Genomic DNA, 20861 nt, shown 5'->3' on the forward strand with positions numbered 1-20861 from the left:
GCTCGGGCTCATAATTCCAGTTAATGTGTCGGGCCGGGCCGGTCTCGGACACAACGTGCACGGGCTCGAGTTGGGTCGGGCTTGATTTTTTGGGCCAGATCTAAGCTCTACTATACAGTAATCAACATAACAGTAATCAGAGTCTATTTGTCAAACACAGACAATGTGATTAAAAACCATTACATATTAATCAATACAGTGCAACATTGTAAGCCCTCATGTCCCATAGCAGGGACATTTTGACATAACAAGAATTATGCAAAATAAAAACAATTTAAAATGAACATTTTCTTTTCTTGAGTTTCACTACTGCTGACACCCAAAGAGTTGGTACTGGTTAACCATCTCCTCCATGCCCAGACAGGTAATTCTGTGTTCCTCAGTTTGACACTCTGCTTCTGTGGGCCAGTACTCGATCCAGGTTCTCTCTCCGAATACATACTGAAACCTGAGGAAAGCACAGTGAACAAAACACATCTGTAACACTCTTTAACATGACATGAAAAGCCTCCTCACCCCTTCCCACAATCACTATCCATAGTGAGAGTAACACTTAAGGTAGAGTACAAGAAAGCCTAACTTGATTTACTAATAGAAAACAGTGAAACAGTAAAAATGTTTAAATGCAAAATCTACAAACATTTACGCAAAGAAAAAAAACCTACGATTGATGTCGGTCATCTCTGTGAATATCTTTGGACGTGCCCATGATAAGGTAGGTTTTTCCCGTCCCCAGATCTAAAGACTCCCTGCAGTGGGGATAACTGAGGAATGTGCGCTGTTTATTCAGAGGACCCACATCAAGACTTCCTGTAATTCAAGTATAGGAGAACAAAGAACAGGTACTTTAGGATTAAGTTAAATGCATAGCTAAAGATGTAGTACAAAACATTCATGCTGTATTCTCATATATACCCAGTGGAATCACGCTTAAAAAATACACATTTTGGGAAATATGCTCATTCACTTTTTTGCTGAGACTTAGATTGATAGAACTATTGATACCACTGTCATAGGAAATATGCAGCCAACAGCCGGAAAATTTAGCTAAATCTTTCCAATGGTAACAAGATCCACCCAGCAACGCCTCTAATCTCCATGTTTAATCCGCACAAAGAAATCAAGTGTAAAAACAACAATTCTTTTTTTAAAGGGGTTGAATGGTGGACTATTTCTTGGCCAGGACCAAGAACTTCCTGGAGTATCTGCTGGTTTCCTGGCAATGCAAGATAAGTTAGCTGGCAGCTAGAGGTAGCTTCATACTTAGCGTACCAACATTAAACAAGACCAATATTCTCATCTAAATTTCTGCAAGAAAGAGAATGACCATGTTTCCTAAATTGTTGAACCAAGCCAAGACTTTTTTCTGTTTGACTGGAAACACCATTACGATTCAATGTGTCCATAACAATTCAGAAAGAGGAAAACAAATAATGCCACTATCACCTATAACATAGAACATCAGTTTCTAATACATTTCAGGCAGTTCAAAGATAAATACCTACCTTCTTTGATGACTTCCAGTACCTTCACTGTGAAAATGTCAGTGGACAAATCTTCTGTAAAAGTTTGCAATCTCACTTTGTACACTGAGGACAGAAAAGTTGCAGATTGTAAACTCACTTGCTCCCTCATAGTCCTACTGTACTCTCAATCTCTATGTCACACAAACATACACATCCGTTTTTGTGTGATATGTTAGAATATATTTTGTGAAAGTGTTAAGAAAAGGTTTTAGAGTTCATGGGGCTGACCTCAAATCCTACAGATATAAATGTAATTCATTTACACTCTCTTACCAAAATCTATTATGCTGGTCTGTGTACTCTCACAGACCTTAGCTGTTCGCTGATCATTGGTGATTTTGTCCTTCTTCTGCATACTGCAATTCTCTGGAAATACACAAGAGGCACAAGGAATATACACAACTGGTTAAATAAGCACATGGGGATGTGTGTGGATGGGTTGAAAGGTGAGTGCATCTGTATCTTTGTCACAATTTAAGAATTATAATGAGCTAATCTTTAGCTAGACCGCTGCTCTGATCTTACATAATTGCAAAAGGGTTCTCCAATGTTTTCTCAGTTAGCCTTTTAAAATGATATCAGATTAGTAAACAGAATGTGCATTTGGAACATTGGATGAATGGTTGCTGATAATGGGCAATGTAGATATTGCATTAAAGATCAGCCACTTCTTTCTACAACAGTCGAGAACCCTTTTGCAATTATGTAAACACATAATGTAATCTGAAAACTGCTGCCCTGATTAAAGGGGTGATAGAATGCTAAACCGATTTTACCTTGTCATAGTTGAAAAACGACAGTTTGGTGGGTAAATAGGACATACATAGAACCTCAAAATCCCATTGACACCTCTTTCCTCTGCAAATCTCACAATTTGAAACTGCTGCTGAAAACGGGCGAATCTGAACAAAGCTAAAAGTTGACGTCAACTTCTCAATATCCTCCACATTTGGCTCTACCTTCTATGTAACGCCCCAAAATTTACATAGGCCACTAACTGATCTGAGGTCAGTTAGTCTTCTAAATCTAGGTCACGCAAATCTCAGACACTTTTTACATTGTTCACCTGCTCTTGCATTACTAAATTCACTTCTGATCCTTTTTTATGCGAGAAATCGCCTATATAAAGCTCAAATATGGGCCGTTTTACAAAAATTGATGGCTAATTGCAAATTTAGTATGACTGTTTCAGAGTTCAGCAGCTCCACAGTATGCCGTGACAGCGGCACAGTGCTTGCCCGGATCGCTGGCTTTCTGCCTGGACTGTTAGACCCCGCTGCACGCTGGCTGGAGCTCCCTCAGGAGATACGGAATACTGGCCCAGAGAAAAGCGGACAATTGAGCGGGACACGTGGATTTAAATCAGTGGCGCAGTGGACTCGCAATGAGCGGTGCATAGGAGCTGCCTGCCGGCGGCGGTTCACAATACGTTAACTTTTTTTCCCCAACATGGATCCTCAGAGAACGGTGTCGAAAGCATTGGTGTGTGTGTGTGCGCGACACACAGGAGGATGAATAGACCGTAACGAAACTCTGTATCTGGTGCTTTGTACAGTAAGATTAGTTGATGAGTTTGTGTGTCAGCCGGGCAGAAATCAAGTTTGAAGCTAGCGGCATAGCGGGCATGCCTGGACATGTCTGTAACGTTGTCTTTGGAACGTTAACGGACAGTGTGAAGAAAGCTGCCGCTGAGGAGAAAAGGGATTGTGTGTGTGTGTGTGTGTGTGTGTGTGTGGTGGCGGCGGGAGGGGGGCGGAGACATGGGCACAGAGGGGAACGTGTGTATGTGTGTGTGTCTCTGTGTGTGTGTGTGCTCATCTAAATATTCACGAGCAGACCATATAAGGCAGAAAAGCTCTCGTTTCAGTCCAGTCCCATTTAACAGGGTAGCATTAGGGCCAAAAAAACCAGCAAAAGAGACATTTTCAGCCCAACCAATGTTACATACCCTATTAGGAGACCTTAAGGAACAGCGTGAAATACTGTATTTAACCATTCTATCACCCCTTTAAAAAAACAATGCAACTGATTTCAGCTGGTATTCTGTCTGTAATGGAGTGGAATGGAAATTTCTAAGTGAAGGCCGGTAGTATGTGTGTATATATATATATATATATATATATATATATATATATATTTTTTAGGGCTGTCAAAATAACATGTTAATTTTGATTAATTAAAAAGAAAAAAATAACGCAGATTAATCCATTCCATATTGAACTTTGACCCAGAGCCGTTCTAGCCACCAGGAGGGAGACGAGAATGTGGTGCCTGGATCATTAATTGGAACATTTACTTATAAAAATCATCTTCCTGAATAGGGTTGGGTACCGAAATCCGGTGCTAATACGGCACAGGTGCCTTCACGACCTGTATCTACCGGACCGAATAGCAACGCGGATTTCAGTGCCTCATTTCGGTGTCACTTATCTCTGTGCTTCTCTCGGATACTCTGAAATAGATGTTACAGGCAACTAGGGATGGGCGATACCACACTTTTAGGATTCGATACGATACCGATACTTTTTCTTGCATTTTCATTGATATCGATACCGATACCGTTAATTTCTTATTGGCAATTTTTGTCAGTAAAAATATTATTACATTTAAGACAAATCACAAGACAAATACAGACCATTTATACAAAATGTATTATGGTCAATACATAATAAAATTAAAATAAATAACAAATATGAATGAAATAAATTAAATATGAACAAAAACATACACATTTTCAGGCCCTTGGCTGTGTCGCACGTCGACGCTCATTCGCTCGTCTCCTGTCACGTGAAATGGGCCAGCTCAATACGCCGCCAGGTACAGGGGTGTCCCGGCACATAGTAATTTAAGTAAGTAATCTAAAACCCTCTCTTAATACATCCATGTCTAAAACAGCTGAAAGTGATGCGTAAGAAGCAGGAATCATTATTCCTGCTTCTTACAGTGCAGACGCTTTGCTACTTGCTCCTGCCTTTGCTTGCATATTTCTGCTGATAATCTTACTTTTCCTCTGAGAGAAACTATGAGCAGCGGCTCTTGGATACTTATAAATCACTGGACTATACATTTTTTGTAGACATAGTAGGCTTTTGCCGTATTTCAACATTTTTCTGCGTGAGCGTGGCCTACCAATAGCTCAAGCCTGTCCTAAAGTGATTGTAGCTAAAGCTAATTAGCAGCAAGATGCCTCCCTTCTCCATGGAGGACTACTACAAACTCCTTCAGAAGATTGTTATTCTGGAAACCAAACTTCAACGGTTAGAAGTAAACCTGGAAGTGAACGGATCATGTGGGAATGACACCACTTTACCATTGACCCAAAACAATGGACAGAAGCATGCCAACACACGGCTAACTAGCACCAGCAAGACTACGGACAAACAGGAGGGCTGTGGAATAAGTAACAAATCAACAAGTGATAGTCCTCCCTGGAACTCTTTTGGTGCAAAGCCTAAGAGTAAATCCTTTTCCTGGAAAGGACGACTAACGGGCAGGGCACAGCGCCCTGAGATTTGTGATATGAACGGCTGGCCTGCATTACCATCCAGGCAGAGCGCCTCTTCTACCCCTGTACTCAGTAGGACACAGCCGTGGACAGCTGCAAAAGGGAGAATTAGCAACAAAATGCCTCCCCAACAACTGAGTGTGCAACTGGATAACAGATTTGCTCCTCTGCTGCAGGACCCTGGACATGACCTGGATTGCGTCTCATCGTCACACAGCAGGGTAAGGACTGAGAGCAATTCAAAAAGTAAAAAGCTACAGGGAAAGCTAACGACTGGGCACCAAACTCTGATTGTGGGTGACTCTGCTGTAAAAGACATAAAAAGCAGTAAAAACACCAAAATTCTCTGTTTTCCCAAAGACATGGTGTCTGACTTAGCCCAAAGAATCCCGGATATCATGGCAGCACACCCAACTGTGAAAAACATTATACTGCATATAGGGTCACATGATGTTGTAAAGCAACAGTCTGAAGTGCTGAATCGTGACTTTATGAATCTGCTGAACAATGTTAGCTCCCTAAACGCGAAGGTGTTTATCAGTGGCCCTATACCGCCAGTCAGAATAGGAGCTGAGAGATTCAGCAGACTGTTGGCACTGAACAAATGGCTTTCAACTGCATGTACCGTCCACTCTCTGCGGTTCATTGACAATTTTATTTGATTTTTTGGGACCGCAGACATCTTTTTGGGACCGCAGACATCTTTTTAAAGCAGATGGACTTTTCCTTAACAAGCCAGGAGTAAAGCTGTTCACCTCTAGCCTACTTTACTTTCTGCACCACACATCTGCTCCCTCAACCAAGGACACAGGACAAGATAAATCAACACAAACAAAACAAGAGGAAGACACAACAAAGTGCGGCAGTGATCCACCACAGCCCCCACCTGAGCAAAGATTTGACCATGGAGGACCTCAGAGCGGAGACGAGAAATCTCAACCCCCTTCACCCGTCCAACACTCCTCAAACCCCCTTACCAACACCGACGCCTTTGAGGATCCATCGCTCTCCCCATTCACCCTTTCCCCTGTTTCCCCCTGCCACATGTTGGGGTTTACTGACCGGATGGAGCAGCTGGTAGATGCTGGAACCAAGTTTACCCCACTACCTTCTCCCATCACTCGCCCCCAGCATCAACCACTGAAAGTAAAACGCCAGGCACCTCTGTCCCCTCAAGGACGGCAGCTAACTCCTTCTCAACAGACTGATAAGTATGCTTGTGTACAGAATGAAACAAGCTTTAACTGATATGTGCTGGGCCCAGGCTGCATGCCTAGTGGCACTCATGACTCTTTCCAGGACAAGCCTGGACCCTGTGTATTCAATTCTTCGTCAATCTATGTTGTGATAGGTAATAGAAAAAGAATGGTGACTCCGCTAAGTAAGAAAAAGAAGCACTTAACTGCCAACTTAGCAAATTTAGCATCCATTCCTCGTCAGCCACAGCCTGTCCCAAAAAACGAGACAGATAACTATTTTAACACACTAACACTAGCCTTACTAAACGTCAGGTCTTTGGCGGGTAAATCATTTTTAATCAATGATTTTATTATTAAACACAATCTTGATTTTATGTTTTTAACTGAAACCTGGTTAGACCATAACAACAGTGATGCTGTTCTCATTGAGTCAGCTCCCCCTAACTTCATTTTTATGAGTGAGAATAGAGCGAATAAGAAAGGAGGTGGAGTCGCCATTTTGTTTAACGACTCGTTCCAATGTAGTAAAATAGCTTATGGAAACTTTGCTTCTTTTGAATATGTGGCTCTTCAGTTAAGGTCCCCCTCTCGACCTTTATTTCTAATTATCTACAGGCCACCTAAATACTGTGCATCCTTCTTTGACGACTTTAGTGGACTGCTGTCTTTAATCTGTATTAACTTTGACTGTGTAGTTATTGCTGGTGATTTCAACATTCATGTTGACAACCCCCAGGATAGAGGGACCAAAGAACTGTGTTGTATTTTTGAGAACTATGGACTGACTCAGCATGTGTCGGAGCCCACACACAACAAGGGGCACACTCTGGACTTGATTATCTCGAAGGGTTTGAACATTTCCAAGGTTGTGGTGACTGATGCTGCTCTCTCTGATCATTCCTGTGTTTTCTTTAATGGCACTATCTCTGTGCAAAAAAGTGTCCAAACAAAGTTAATAACAAAACGGTATATCACTGACAACACCAGTGAAACATTCATTCAGCTTTTCTCGTCCACACCCACCCTCACTGGGTTCTCAGTCACTGATCTTGTAGACAATTTCAATTGTAAAATTACAAATGTTATTGATACCATTGCTCCCATTAAGGTAAAAACTGTCTCTGATAAGAAAAGATCTCCATGGAGAAATGCCATACTGGTAAGAACAGAAAAAAGAGAGTGTCGAAAAGCAGAACGCAGATGGCGAAAAACTAATCTCCAGGTCCACTACAACACTTTTAAAGAGAGACTTCGCATTTATAATTTGGAACTGAGGAATGCAAGGCGGTCCTTCTTCTCGGACATTATTGCCAAAAACAATAATAATTCACGTGCTTTGTTTGCTACTGTCGATAGGTTAACAAACCCTCCAGTACCAGTAGCATCGGAACTTTTATCCACAAAGGCCTGTAATGATTTTGCCACCTTCTTCAATGACAAAATTCAGAAAATTAGACAAACAGTCAGTGCTTCCATATCGAGTACAGGGTATGTGTTGTCACAGTGTCCAGGCAAAACAGATTCCAATATGACCCAATTTCATATGATTAACCGTAAAAACCTGGAGGACATTATACAACATCTGAAAACCTCCTCATGCTGCCTTGATATTCTACCAACGGGCCTTTTCAAAAATGTTGCAAATTGTTTGGCTCCAGATCTTCTACAGATTGTAAACACGTCTCTTCTCTCAGGTATCTTCCCACAGGCCCTGAAAACTGCAGTCATTAAGCCACTCTTAAAAAAGAACAATCTAGACACGTCATTAATGAGCAACTATAGGCCGATATCAAACCTTCCATTTTTAAGTAAAATCATTGAAAAAACGGTTTCTCAACAACTGACCCTTTTCTTGTCACTAAACAACAGTTTTCAACAGTCGGGTTTTCGACCACACCACAGCACTGAGACAGCTCTTGTTAAAGTCTTTAATGACATCCACTTAAACACAGATAGTGGCAAAATTTCTGTCTTGGTACTACTTGATCTCAGTGCTGCATTTGATACGGTCGACCATGACATTACTAGACCGATTGGAAAACTGGGTTGGCATTTCTGGCTCAGTACTAAAGTGGTTTGAGTCTTATTTAAAGAATAGGGACTACTTTGTGTCTATAGGGAATTATACATCTGAGCATACAAATATGACGTGCGGAGTTCCCCAAGGCTCAGTTCTGGGGCCTCTCCTGTTTAACATCTACATGCATCCAATGGCTCAAATTATGGAAAACAACAAAATAAGTTACCATAGTTATGCGGATGACACACAACTTTATATAACCTTATCGCCAGGGGACTATAGTCCAATACAACAACTGACTAAGTGCATTGAACAAATTAACGACTGGATGTGCCAGAACTTTCTTAAATTAAATGAAGAAAAAACTGAGGTGGTTGTTTTTGGAGCAAAAGAGGAACGATTAAAAGTCAGCACTCAGCTTCAAACGATAATGTTAAAAACAACAGACAAAGCCAGAAATCTTGGTGTAGTCATGGACTCAGACCTGAATTTTAACAGCCACATTAAGACAATTACAAAGTCAGCCTATTACCACCTTAAAAATATATCAAGGGTTAAAGGACTTATGTCTCAGCAGGACTTGGAAAAACTTATCCATGCTTTTATCTTCAGTAGACTAGACTACTGTAACGGAGTCTTTACAGGTCTCCCTAAAAAATCAATCAGACAGCTGCAGCTGATTCAGAACGCTGCTGCTCGAGTCCTCACTAAGACCAAGAAAGTGGATCACATCACGCCAGTACTGAAGTCTCTACACTGGCTTCCAGTGCCTCAAAGAATTGATTTCAAAATACTTTTGTTGGTTTATAAATCACTAAACGGTTTAGGGCCTAAATACATTTCTGATCTGCTAGTACAGTATGACCCACCCAGACCTCTCAGGTCGTCAGGGACAGGTCTGCTTGTTGTTCCTAGAGTCAGAACTAAACAGGGGGAAGCAGCGTTTAGTTTCTATGCTCCACATATCTGGAACAAACTCCCAGAAAACTGCAGGTCTGCCGCAACTCTCAGTTCTTTTAAATCAAGGCTGAAGACCTATCTATTTGATGTTGCCTTTCTTTAAATAACTGTTCATTTGTTATATTACAAGTGACATTCTCTTACAGAAACGGGCATATATCTGATTAATTCTCTGACACAGCATGGCAAGGGAATAACAGAAGAGTCAGACGTCGGGCTGATCAAGAGTTAGAAGAAAACTAACTAAAATTAGGCAGAAGGCCTAAATACAAATAGACTCCAAGGGGGTCCCTGTCTATTTAGAGACAGACTGCAGAAGGAAATAAGATAGTTTAAGAAAAAGTTATTGACTACTGAAAGGTTTTTGTCTGCAGGGCTGTACCGGGTTTTTACAAGGTTTGCCGAAAAAAGAACCGAGAAAGTATACTAGCTTCTGTTATTATGAGTAATGAAAGCTCAAAGCCGTGCGAAGCATCTGGGCCCATTGTGGGTGAGATGGTTGGAAAAATATGGACCGGACTGCTTGAGATATTTGTCATATTGGTAAAAATGGAACACTAAGTACAAACAAAGAATGAAGTTGGATTGTAGACACTGTATAACAACCTATATAAGCATATAAAGAGAGATTCCGATTTTATCTGCTTTTATATATTTAACTGTTTTAATTTCTCTTTAATGTTTCATTTCTTATACTGCACTGTAACTTTTATTCTTGTATTTTATCTGTTTTAAATTTTTTATTCTGTTTTCATGTAAAGCACTTTGAATTGCCCTATTGCTGAAATGTGCTATACAAATAAAGCTGCCTTGCCTTGCCATACACCCCCAATTATTATTTTTTAGTTTATATCGATATTTTTTTAAGGAAATCAATGCCAAATGAGTAGCGTGAGTATATCGATCTATCGATACCACAAGATCGATACGCCCATCCCTACAGGCAACAGAAACATCGCCGCATGTGATGCAAGTTAACACTATACTCAACAGCAGCTAACGTTAGCCTACCACTAGCTAGTAGCTGGATTAAACCATAGACTGTATATAAGAATAGAAGATTAAACATGGTTACAATGCTGACAGCTAACGCTAAACGGTGTAAAGTGTGACTGTATTTTACTGTAGAGGATTCAACACTGGGATGTAACAGTCTGCAGCTGCCGTTGTCGGTAAAACACAGACGGTGCGTTCAATGAAACTGGTAACCTACAGTCTCGTGGTGCATTCAAAGTTGTTGTTAAATGCCCTTTTCCTATCTGGTGGTTGTTTTTCTCATTCAACAGCAATTTACTAGTGAAATAAGTAATTGTTATAGTTATTACATTATTATTAAATCATTTCATTTTGACCATATGGCCTAGCAATAAACAAGCTGTTATTTAATGTTGCCCACTGTTGTTTAGTGCCCTTCTTTTTTTTCTTTTTTTTACTTTCTTAAAAAGTAATGGTTAAGGCACCGGACAAAAAGTTATGTATGTGATTAATTTAGATTAATTAATCACAGAATATGTAATTAATTAGATTAATTTTTTTTAATTGATTGACAGCCCTAATATATATTATATATTATATATATAATATATACTGAAGCACATCAAGCTTGAGCTACCACCTACGGAGCTAAGCATAGTAGTACTAATATATATTAGGGCTGTCAGTGTTAACGCGTTAATCGCGATGTGATTAAGGGCCGACGCAATGCGATACATTTTTTTTAATCGCATGCCGGCATTTATTAATTTATTTTACACTTCACTCGGCTTTGCGTCGTGCCTAACAGGCTACTATTTTGACCCTTTGCAGCATCGTTATTTATCATCAAGCTGCCACTTCCTCGTAACACATCCTGCTGCTGCAGGCTGCAGGCATGATGGAGAAAGACAGCAGCAATGAAATCTTGAATGGCGCTTTTTATTTTCCAAAACTCCCGGGCGGCTCGTAGACAAGTCGAAAGCTATATGCACATTGTGTAAAGCCGAATTAAAATATCACTGAAGCACGTCAAGCTTGAGCTACCACCTACGGAGCTAAGCATAGTAGTACAGTTAACGTGATGCTACCGCTAGCATGCTACCCACTCAGGCAAAGCACTATTTTGGAGAGTGCTACTTGCCGACCGAAAAGCACACAAACCCCGAAAACAAATGTAACAAAAAAACGCTGCATCCAGATTACACAACGGAAGTTCTCCAGACCTCTAGAGGGAGCAGCTAAGTGGAACAGCTTGATTTTCGACCTCACGGGGAGAGAGCACTCTGCCTTTTTATTTGAGTCAGGTATGGCTGCATAGTAAAAAGAGAACTCCCGTCTCATGCCCTCCCGTCCATAGACTGTATATTAAATTCATATTATTATTATTATTATTATTAATAACATAATATAATATATTATTAATATACAGTCTATGCTCCCGTCTCATGCCCTCCTGGTTGGTGCCTTCACCAAGCTTCGACTTTTCAAAATAAAAGCTCGCGTCTGGTCCCTATGTCTTCGTACTTTGGTGTGTTGGGTGTTTGTGAACTAAACAGTACGGCAATCATGCTAATGAATACAATAACTTTTTCAGCAGATGTCTTACTTACAACACGATGGAGCAAGCAAAGCAGTTTTGTGTTTATGTGCGGGCGGGATTTATTCAGTTTGATAAATCCCACGGTAAATTGGCTGGTTTACTAAACAGGGAGAGACTAGAAATCCTGTCTGTTTTTTCTTTTTTGTATTTCAAGAGCGAATTGCTCCACAATATGAACACAGATTGATCACTTATTTTGTTGTATAATCACAATATTACACTTGAGGAGGCCTATACTTCAGTAATTTCGGACCTCAAAATTAAACCCTCTCATGTGGCTTTAACAAACGTCAACGTTAAACGCTGATGCAGTTTTAAATGTTTTATCACCACGAGTTTACAGACGTCTCTGCTGATTGAGTATCACCTGTGACCTGAGCCGAGACACACCCCCCAAACGAGAGAAAACATATCTCAAACATAGACTTCATATTTACAGTCTATGATCTCACCGTTCAACTCTCTCTCTCTCTCTCTCTCTCTCTCTTTCTGCATCTTTTTTTTGCAGTGCGTTTATGTATTTCGTTGTGTTGTGGTATTTGCAGCGCGTTTGCTGAATGCTGTACATGTGTTGTCAAATTAATGAAGTTGTTTTCTTAATTTGCTTGTGTTTTGTCTATTTGTATGTGTTTTCTTAAGTTGCAGGGCGTTTACCCCTGTCGGCCACCATAAGATAAACTGGTAAAAATTGCTTTCAATTGTTAATATGTACTTAAAAACTGTTCTGAAATGCAAAATAATAGAATTTTAATCATGTGATAAAATATGCGATTAATCGCGATTAACTATAGAAATTCAGTGATTAATCGCGATTAAAAAAGTTAATCGTTTGACAGCCCTAATATATATATACAGGCTTTGCACTATTCTTTTCTTTTGTTTTAGATTCAGATTTTATTTATAATATGCATAGTTGGAGGTGCCTGAGGCCTAAGATTTTCATCGCTGAGGCCTAAGATTTTCATCGCTAATGACTACTCTTGTCATTGTTAATAATAATAAAGAATCTCAAACCTTTTTGAAATCTTAATATGTGCTATATTTTTGTACACCTGCAAAACGAATGGCATTTCCTTTAGTGTGCTCATATGATAACTAAGATGGTGACAATAATAATCATGTGCTAAGTAAGAGCATGTTAGCATTGTCATTTTGAGCATATTAGCATTACGCCTAAAGTGCTGTAGTGCATAGTTACAGCCTCTAAGAGCCACTAGCATGGCTGCAGACTCTTTATTGTGTTTGATCTTATCTCAGCCTTAAGTCCCCCAACTTTATTAACTTTATTGAGGTACAATAATAAATTCCTGCAGTTTACAGACAATGCAGGATGATAAGCCCCCACATTGATGCATCAATGCTTTATCTCTATGAAGCACAATGTTACTGTTGGGTTTTGGTGTTCGTTCAAGAATTTAAGATATAACAAATTAATTTTTACAGTAGACAGATTAGGTCAGTTTGACATCATCCTGGTTACCTTCTGCACATGTGCATTCATCATTTGTACAGAGCCGCAGCAGCTTTCCAGCTTTCCTCTCTGGATGGTAGAATTTAACACAATGTGTTCCTACAATGGGAAAGAAAGATTTCAGAATATGTACATTAAATAATTTAAAAAGGTAATAATGCCTGCTTATCCTGTGTTATCTAATCTGACATCTATTGCTATGTAGATGGAGGCATCATATGTTTCAAAGTGTCTCTGAGACTCACGGTCATAGTATTCATAGACAGACACAGCAGCTGGTTGTAAGACTCCCACTTTCAGCTTCTGATGGATCCTAAAAGTGATCTCCTCTGGTCGTGTGTGAGAAACCTGTGGACAAATGTGAGATAGACATAAAGAAAGGAAGAACAAGGCAGAGAGAAAACGGTAGAGAAAAAAGAGGTAGGAAACAGACATGTCTAACCTTATCCAGGTAGATGATGAGTGAGCCTCTTTCTGACAGGACTGTGTTCATCTCATATTTTGCAATAATGCGGGCTCGTCCTTTAGACAACTAAACACACACACACACACACACACACACACACACACACACACACACAGACAACTTTTTAAACCTTAAAACACAGACTTTTATTTCTATGTGTATCTGTACAAGTTCTTACTAAGTCCAGGTCATTTGTGTTAACAGTGAAGCCAGTTAGCAAGCCAATATCCAGGATTGACATGGATGCATCACTGTCCTTGTCCTTATACCTGCACACAGAATGAACAGAATAATTAAATAACAGAAAAGGGTAATGTAGCGGCTAGCTGGTAATAAATGTCCATATTACTATAACTGTTGTCAGTATGACTTCTTGATTGTACTTACAAAACCTCTATTCTGAGCTTGTATATGTTCTCATCCTCATCCATTTTCTCTGCAGGAGCAAAATAATGTATTGAGTAGTTGAATATTTTGTTCATTTGTTTCTCATAAGGTAAGGTACTTGGCAGAAGAAAAAAACAACAACAGAGAGGGTACCAAATTACCTGGGAGGAGTTGAACTGACAAGTTAAACTTCTGACAGTCACTCTCCTTTTCTTTAGGCAGAGCGTAATACAGCGACACCATCTGTCAGACAGATAAAAGTGCATCTTAATTTGTGATAAACTAATTGACATCTACCTTAAAAATATCTAAAATAAGTCTTTGGTCTCTTCTGAGATTCAAAAAGGACACAATGATGGAGAAATAATATGCTAATTTTCAGGTTCATACTTTTCTTTTAGGGAACGTATAGAAACATTTTCTATGTCTCTATCACATAGTGTTAACTTAGTATTAATGCATACAAACTCTGTAAACTGTAAACATACACTCTTGTTTTACATTTGTCTTAAACAGCATACTTACCAAGATTTAGGTTGGGGGGGATAAAAATGGAAACTATTCAGTTCTACTGTGCTTAAATTTGGTGGTGTATTTCAATTTTCTGTCCTGCCCTGCTATTTTGACAACTGCTAAGCTAACAGCTACGTTAGGTAAGGGGCTGCGCAGAGAGCAGCTGAGCTGCACACACGCCCCTTGAATTAGTTTGTGGGTTGCCAGAATGATAGTCTATATCCTTCGCCTTCCACTTCCGGGATTGCTCCGGTGCTGCAGGAAATTCTGCCGGATGCATGTATTTTACGATTCTGATTGGTTAAAAGAAATGCCATTAAACCAGAGCACTTTTTCCTACCATCCCCGAATGCTATGTGGAGTAGCCAGACCCTCCTTCAGTGCGCTTTGGAGGAGGGTCTGGCAAAGCAAGACTACCAGAATGATGACTGTTTCATAAAATGAGACAAAGTGATTGAGAAATACTGAAATACTGTAGGTCACCTGTACACACAACAGATGATAAAACAATAACAAATTGTACTTACTGTCACCGTTGCTTCTCCTGTGCCTGTTGCAGTTACTTTTACGTTCTGGTTTATATCTTTGATCTGGTGGATTTAAATATGCAAACACACACACACAGGCATCAGCAGAAAATACATACAGAAAACATCAGGAATGATGATATTAATGAGCCACTATGTGTTTGTTTGTGTGTTTTCTCACTTTAGATGTTCTGGTGGCGTACTGGTTGTCCCTGTTGAAGTTGTACTTGTCCGGCTTTGACCTGCCCGGCAACAACAGATCCACATTCAGATCATACTCTGGTTCTTTAGCATTAGTCCAGTACTCTGCTATAGCCTGGTACACTATTATAGTAGCCTAGAGAGAAAAAGAGTGAGGGAGGGGAACAAGATTTAGAAGAAATATAGGTTATGAGCTAATATAAGCTGCAGGTATCAAGATGGAGAGAGGGGTCTGTGTTACCTGAGTTGATCCATAGCCTCCGCCCACCTTCTGCTGTGTGTTGAACCATCTGACAACAGGTCTGGCTTCTTCAAATGCCTTTATTAACAGAAGACAAGTCAATGGTTGAAATTCTCTGTGGTTGACTGAACTTTGAAGACTTCAGTAAAAATAGAGATTAGTCCTGATTCTGTTAGAGTTATAGTTTAGATTGAAATCTGCCAGTTTCCAAAGCCTACCATAGAGCTTCTACATGATTGAGAGACATTCAGTCTTCAGTCATTTCACAGAATTTTGTTTCCAGATTTCTTTGAGTAAGGTAGCATTGATGATGACCCAGTTGTATGTTTTCTATAGTATGAGATTGTGGTAAAAAACCCAAGTGGGACATGCTCACCTCGGCCTTGACCAGAGCGAGAAGAGCGTAAGCTGTGGCCTCCAGTGTGTAAACGTGTCCCGTAGATACTGGCCACTGGGACAAGTCTGAGGAAGACACACACAAATGTATTTTTAGCACGTTGCTGTACCAGAAACCAAATTAATTCCCCAATTCCTCATCTATATTTAATATTATTATATTATATATCATTTATATTATATTTAATAATATGTTTAATTTTAACTAAGCTTTTTATCCTTGTAAGTTCATTTAGTCCTTGTAATGGCACCTCATTGCTTCTAATTCTTCTGTGCCACTTTTTTGAAGTCAGTCTAACTACAACCAGTATTTGAAACACGAGCAAACCAGATGGTCTTCTTTTTGCATGTTTACTTATAAAAACACAAAATGATACATGGTACGCACGGTCAAAAAACTGTGTTGCTTCCAACTTCTCTAACTAACTTCTAAACTAAAACTAACTACATCCAATCAATTACGCTATGACGTAGTGCTATCTGACTGGAAGCTCAAAATACTGAAATGTTATTGGACCTAAACATTACTAAATCATGCATTTTAAACCAATACATTTCTTATGAATTTTCATGAAATAGTTTTTTACCATTTTAACTGTTTTTAAACTAAATTATTATTTCAGATGAACTAGTCCCTATTTGGCTCTTACATTACCCGGCCCCTAATTGGTTAGGCAGGAGGACTAAGCAATTATAAACTTAAATACTGAGAGCCAAACAATTTTTAAATGTCCATAAACTATCAACTTGTTTCTTCTCTCTTCACTCTTCTGATGTCGCCTCTTCCAACAAGCACAGTTTGTTTACAGGCCTTTCAAGGATGCTGGTCTTGGTCTTTATCTTCACTCTTCGCACTGTTCCATTGGAATCCGGCAACGTTTCAACTACTTTTCCCATGAGCCAGGAATTCCGTGGGGAAGAACTGTCCACTAGTAGCACAACATCTCCCGTCATGAAGTTTCTTCTTGGCTTCAGCCATTTCTGGCGCTCCTGAAGAAGTGGAAGGTATTCACGCATCCATCTAGTCCAAAACAAATCCACAAGATATTGGATTTGTTTCCATCTCTTTCTTGTGTACATGTCGTCTTTGTTGAAAATCCCTGGAGGCATGTTGGGTTGAGATTTCAACAGCAATAAGTGATTGGGTGTTAGAGGTTCTACATCATTCACATCATCTGAAACAGTTGTAAGCGGCCTGCCGTTGATGATGCTTTCCACCTCGCACATTATTGTCCGAAGACAATCATCGTTCACTGCTTGCTTTTTCAAAAGGGAGTTAAGGATTCTTCGTACAGTCCGAATTTGTCTTTCCCAAACTTTGTCTTTCCCCGCCTTGGTGTGAAGCGGCTGGGCTGTTGAATATCCACTTTATTCCCTTTGGCTGCAAGACCTTTTCAATCTTGTCATTGTCCAGTTGTTGAATGGCTTCTCTCAACTCTCTTTCAGCGGCCACAAAATTTGTGCCGTTGTCAGAACGCATGATGGTGACTTGACCTCTCCTGCACATAAAGCGACGAATTGCATTAATGCAGGAGTCTGTGTCGAGGCTATCTGCAACTTCAATGTGCACCGCTCTGAGAGTGAGGCAAGTAAATATCACGCCGTACCTTTTGACTGTACCCCGGCCCCGCTTGACTTCAAACGGCCCGAAGAAATCAACGCCGGTATTCGTGAAGGGAGGCTTATCTGGTAAGAGCCTATCTTCAGGCAGGTTTGCCATTTTTTGCTCACCAACCTTTCCATTAATCCTGCGGCACACTGTACATTCGTTGATTACCTTTCGAATTGCAGAATTGGCTTGTGGGATCCAGTACCTGCTTCTCAGTTGTGCCAATACATAACTGCGTCCACAGTGTCCTGTTCTTTGGTGTATGTCTCTCAGAATCAGTGTAGCAACTCTGCTTTGCTTTGAAAGAATTGCTGGATGTTTAGCATTTTCTGGCATGGCAGACTTGTTGAGTCTTCCGCCAACCCTTAACATGCCATCTTGAAGAATCGGATCCAATTTGAACAGCTGACTGCTGCGACTGAGCCGTTTACCTTTCTCCAGTAGTTTGATTTCTTCTCCAAACTGTTGTCTTTGACTGAATTGGATTATTTCAGATTCTGCGGCCACCAGATCGTCCAAGGTAAGTGATTTCTTTTCTGTTGTTTTGAATTTCTTCATTTGTTGTTCTAACTTTGATCTTTCCTTTTCAGTTTGCCTGATCGCTCTTGATATTTTCTTTCTTTCTTTCCTCTTTCAGTTTCCACAGATTTTCCCTCACCTTTAAAATCCAGGCCACTGATCTTTTTAGTTTATGCCAGTCCGAGTAATGGTTGATCAGTTTGTCTATTGGTTCCTTGTTTTCTTCAACCTTTATCATGTTGACTGTGGCTCCATTCTTGACTTCCGGATCATTTTGAAGGCTTTCTTTCCTTCGCGCAGGCTGTTCCGACCAGTCATATTCATTGTTCAGCAAGAAGTCCGGCCCATTGATCCATGTTCCTCCTTGCACCAAACTCTTAGCTTTCAGGCCTCTGCTGACTTGATCTGCAGGATTTTCCGTTGTTCTGACGTACTTCCATTGCGATGGCTTGGTTGCTTCTCGGATCAACGAGATTCTGTTCGCAACGAAGGTTTTGAAGCGAGCAGTTTCACTGTCAATGTATCTAAGCACTGTAGTGCTGTCTGTCCAGAAAATAGATTGTTGCAGTGGAACCTGAAGCTCTTGATGTAACATCTTGTCTATTTTAACAGCGACAACTGCTGCAGTCAACTCTAGTCTGGGGATGGTGACCAGTTTGAGTGGGGCCACTCTTGACTTCCCCATGAGGAATGCACAACGTTTCTCACCTTGGCTATTCTCTAGCAGCAGATAAGACACAGTGCCGTATGCGGACTCTGAAGCGTCTGAAAAATGATGCAACTGTGCTGCCGCAGTGCATCCAAAATCTGTAGGCTTCAAACACCTGCTCACATGGAAGGTAGAAAGATGACTGACATCTTCGATCCATCTTTTCCAATCTTCAGCGTGTTTTCCGCCAATGTTCTCGTCCCATCCGTATTGTTCTTTACAAAGATCTTTCAGCAGGAGTTTAGCGGGCAAGATGACCGGAGCCAAAAAGCCAAGGGGGTCGTAGATGGAATTCACGACTGATAAAATGCCTCTTCTGGTCATTGGCTTGTCTTGCAGCTTCATACTGTAGATGAAAGTATCAGTTTCTGTGTCCCACTGTACACCGAGTGTCCTCTCGACTGGCAAAGCGTCATGTCTTAGATCCAGGTCTTTCACTTCGCTAGCTCTATGTACTTCAGGGATTGATACTAACACCTTCCTGCTATTGCTCATCCACTTTGTTAAAGCGAAGCCTCCGCTGGCACACAGGGTACGAAGCTCTCTAGCTAAAGTCACTGCATCATCATCTTTAGCTACACTCTTCAAACAGTCGTCTACGTAAAAGTTGCGCAGGACTGTTTGGACAGCTTCTGGAGATGCATCAGCCTTGTGATCTTCAGCAGTTCTTTTCAGTGCATATGAGGCAACACTTGGTGAGGAAGTTGCTCCGAAGAGGTGCACGGTCATTCGGAATTCCTCCATAGGCTCGTTCAACTTGCCGTTGGGCCACCAAAGAAAACGGAGTAGGTCTGCATCACGTTCCGGCACCTTGACCTGATAAAACATCGACTCGATGTCCGCCATCATAGCTACTGGCTCCACACGAAATCTTAAAAGAACACCAACTAACGTGTTAGTCAAGTCGGGTCCTTGGAGCAGCTCACTATTCAGAGACCTATCCTGAAACGAAGCTGTGCAGTCGAAGACCACCCGCAGCTTTCTTTTCTTCGGGTGATACACCCCGTGATGTGGTATGTAAAACAGCCTGTTGTCGTCTCGGTTCAGCTGTTGTACTGGAACTTGGACAGCATAGCCTTTGCCAATGATGGTCTCCATAAAGCCCTTGTACTCTTCAAAGAATTCAGGATTCTTGTTGAACTTTCTTAGCAAACAGGCTATGCGCTGTTCTGCCACACAACGGTTATTAGGCATTTGGATCTTCTCATTCCTGAGTGGCAATCCAATGCTGTAATGCCCGTTCTCAAAAGTTGTCGTTTTCTGCACAGACTGCAAAAACTGTTTGTCTTCATGAGACATCTCCTCTCGGTCATCGTAATTACGTTCTAGAAAATCAGTGTTATATTGTTGGACTAGTAGCTTCTCAATCTCCATCACAGAGATTCTGTTTACTGAAAACATAGGCGTTTCATTCATTGCATCATCCAGTTCCTTTCTTACAGGCCCATTCACAACCCAGCCAATGGCAGTCTTCACAGCATAAGGGCCTCCATCCTCAGCATTAATAACGTGCCATGGCTCCATTGCTCTTGAACAGTTAGCTCCAATAAGCAAGCCTACATCCGCTTCTATCTCTGGCAAGCGTACTTCATTGAGATAAGGCCACTTCTGGATATCTGACTGTTTAGGTATGTTCTCTGTGTGAACAGGTATGTTGCTATGAGTGAACACCTTTGGTAGCTCTATGAACTTGGTGTCTTCCAGCCCGCACACTTCCAGGTCTGATATGACGAAACTGTCCATGAGCTTCTGTTCTCCTGGTTTGTCTTGACCCATGGTGCTAAGAAGTATTCGTGTCGGTTTCCCTTTAATGTTCAGTTTCTTTTGCAGGTCTTCTGTGCAGAACGTTGCTGTGCTTCCCGGGTCCAAAAAGGCGTATGTTTCAACACACTTGTCACTCTTTTTCGACTTGATCTTCACCGGTACTATTGACAGCACACATTTCGCTTCTCCGGCCCCCGTGAGGTTACAGGACTCTTGCAGAATAGAAACTTGAGCACACGATACTTCACTTCCTAGACGACCATCTTTCTTTTC

General features: G+C 40.8%; 1 protein-coding gene across 1 annotated transcript in view; it reads right to left on the reverse strand.

Moving 5' to 3' along the window:
• Positions 1–277: 277 nt before the first annotated feature.
• LOC116042790 (complement C3-like) overlaps positions 278–20861 on the reverse strand; it is a 48486-nt gene continuing 27902 nt past the window's right edge. The window contains exons 30-43 of the mRNA XM_031289169.2: positions 15968–16053; positions 15592–15669; positions 15331–15486; positions 15150–15212; positions 14271–14352; positions 14110–14158; positions 13901–13991; positions 13699–13788; positions 13502–13604; positions 13266–13355; positions 1800–1892; positions 1506–1589; positions 666–810; positions 278–448 (exon numbers count right to left, since the gene is read on the reverse strand). Coding sequence (XP_031145029.1) covers positions 307–448; positions 666–810; positions 1506–1589; positions 1800–1892; positions 13266–13355; positions 13502–13604; positions 13699–13788; positions 13901–13991; positions 14110–14158; positions 14271–14352; positions 15150–15212; positions 15331–15486; positions 15592–15669; positions 15968–16053 — 1352 coding nt within the window. The 3' untranslated portion in view covers positions 278–306. The remainder of the gene's footprint in view (positions 449–665; positions 811–1505; positions 1590–1799; positions 1893–13265; positions 13356–13501; positions 13605–13698; positions 13789–13900; positions 13992–14109; positions 14159–14270; positions 14353–15149; positions 15213–15330; positions 15487–15591; positions 15670–15967; positions 16054–20861) is intronic.

This window comes from Sander lucioperca, chromosome 4, assembly GCF_008315115.2.
Source record: "Sander lucioperca isolate FBNREF2018 chromosome 4, SLUC_FBN_1.2, whole genome shotgun sequence".
Classification (NCBI taxonomy): domain Eukaryota; kingdom Metazoa; phylum Chordata; class Actinopteri; order Perciformes; family Percidae; genus Sander; species Sander lucioperca.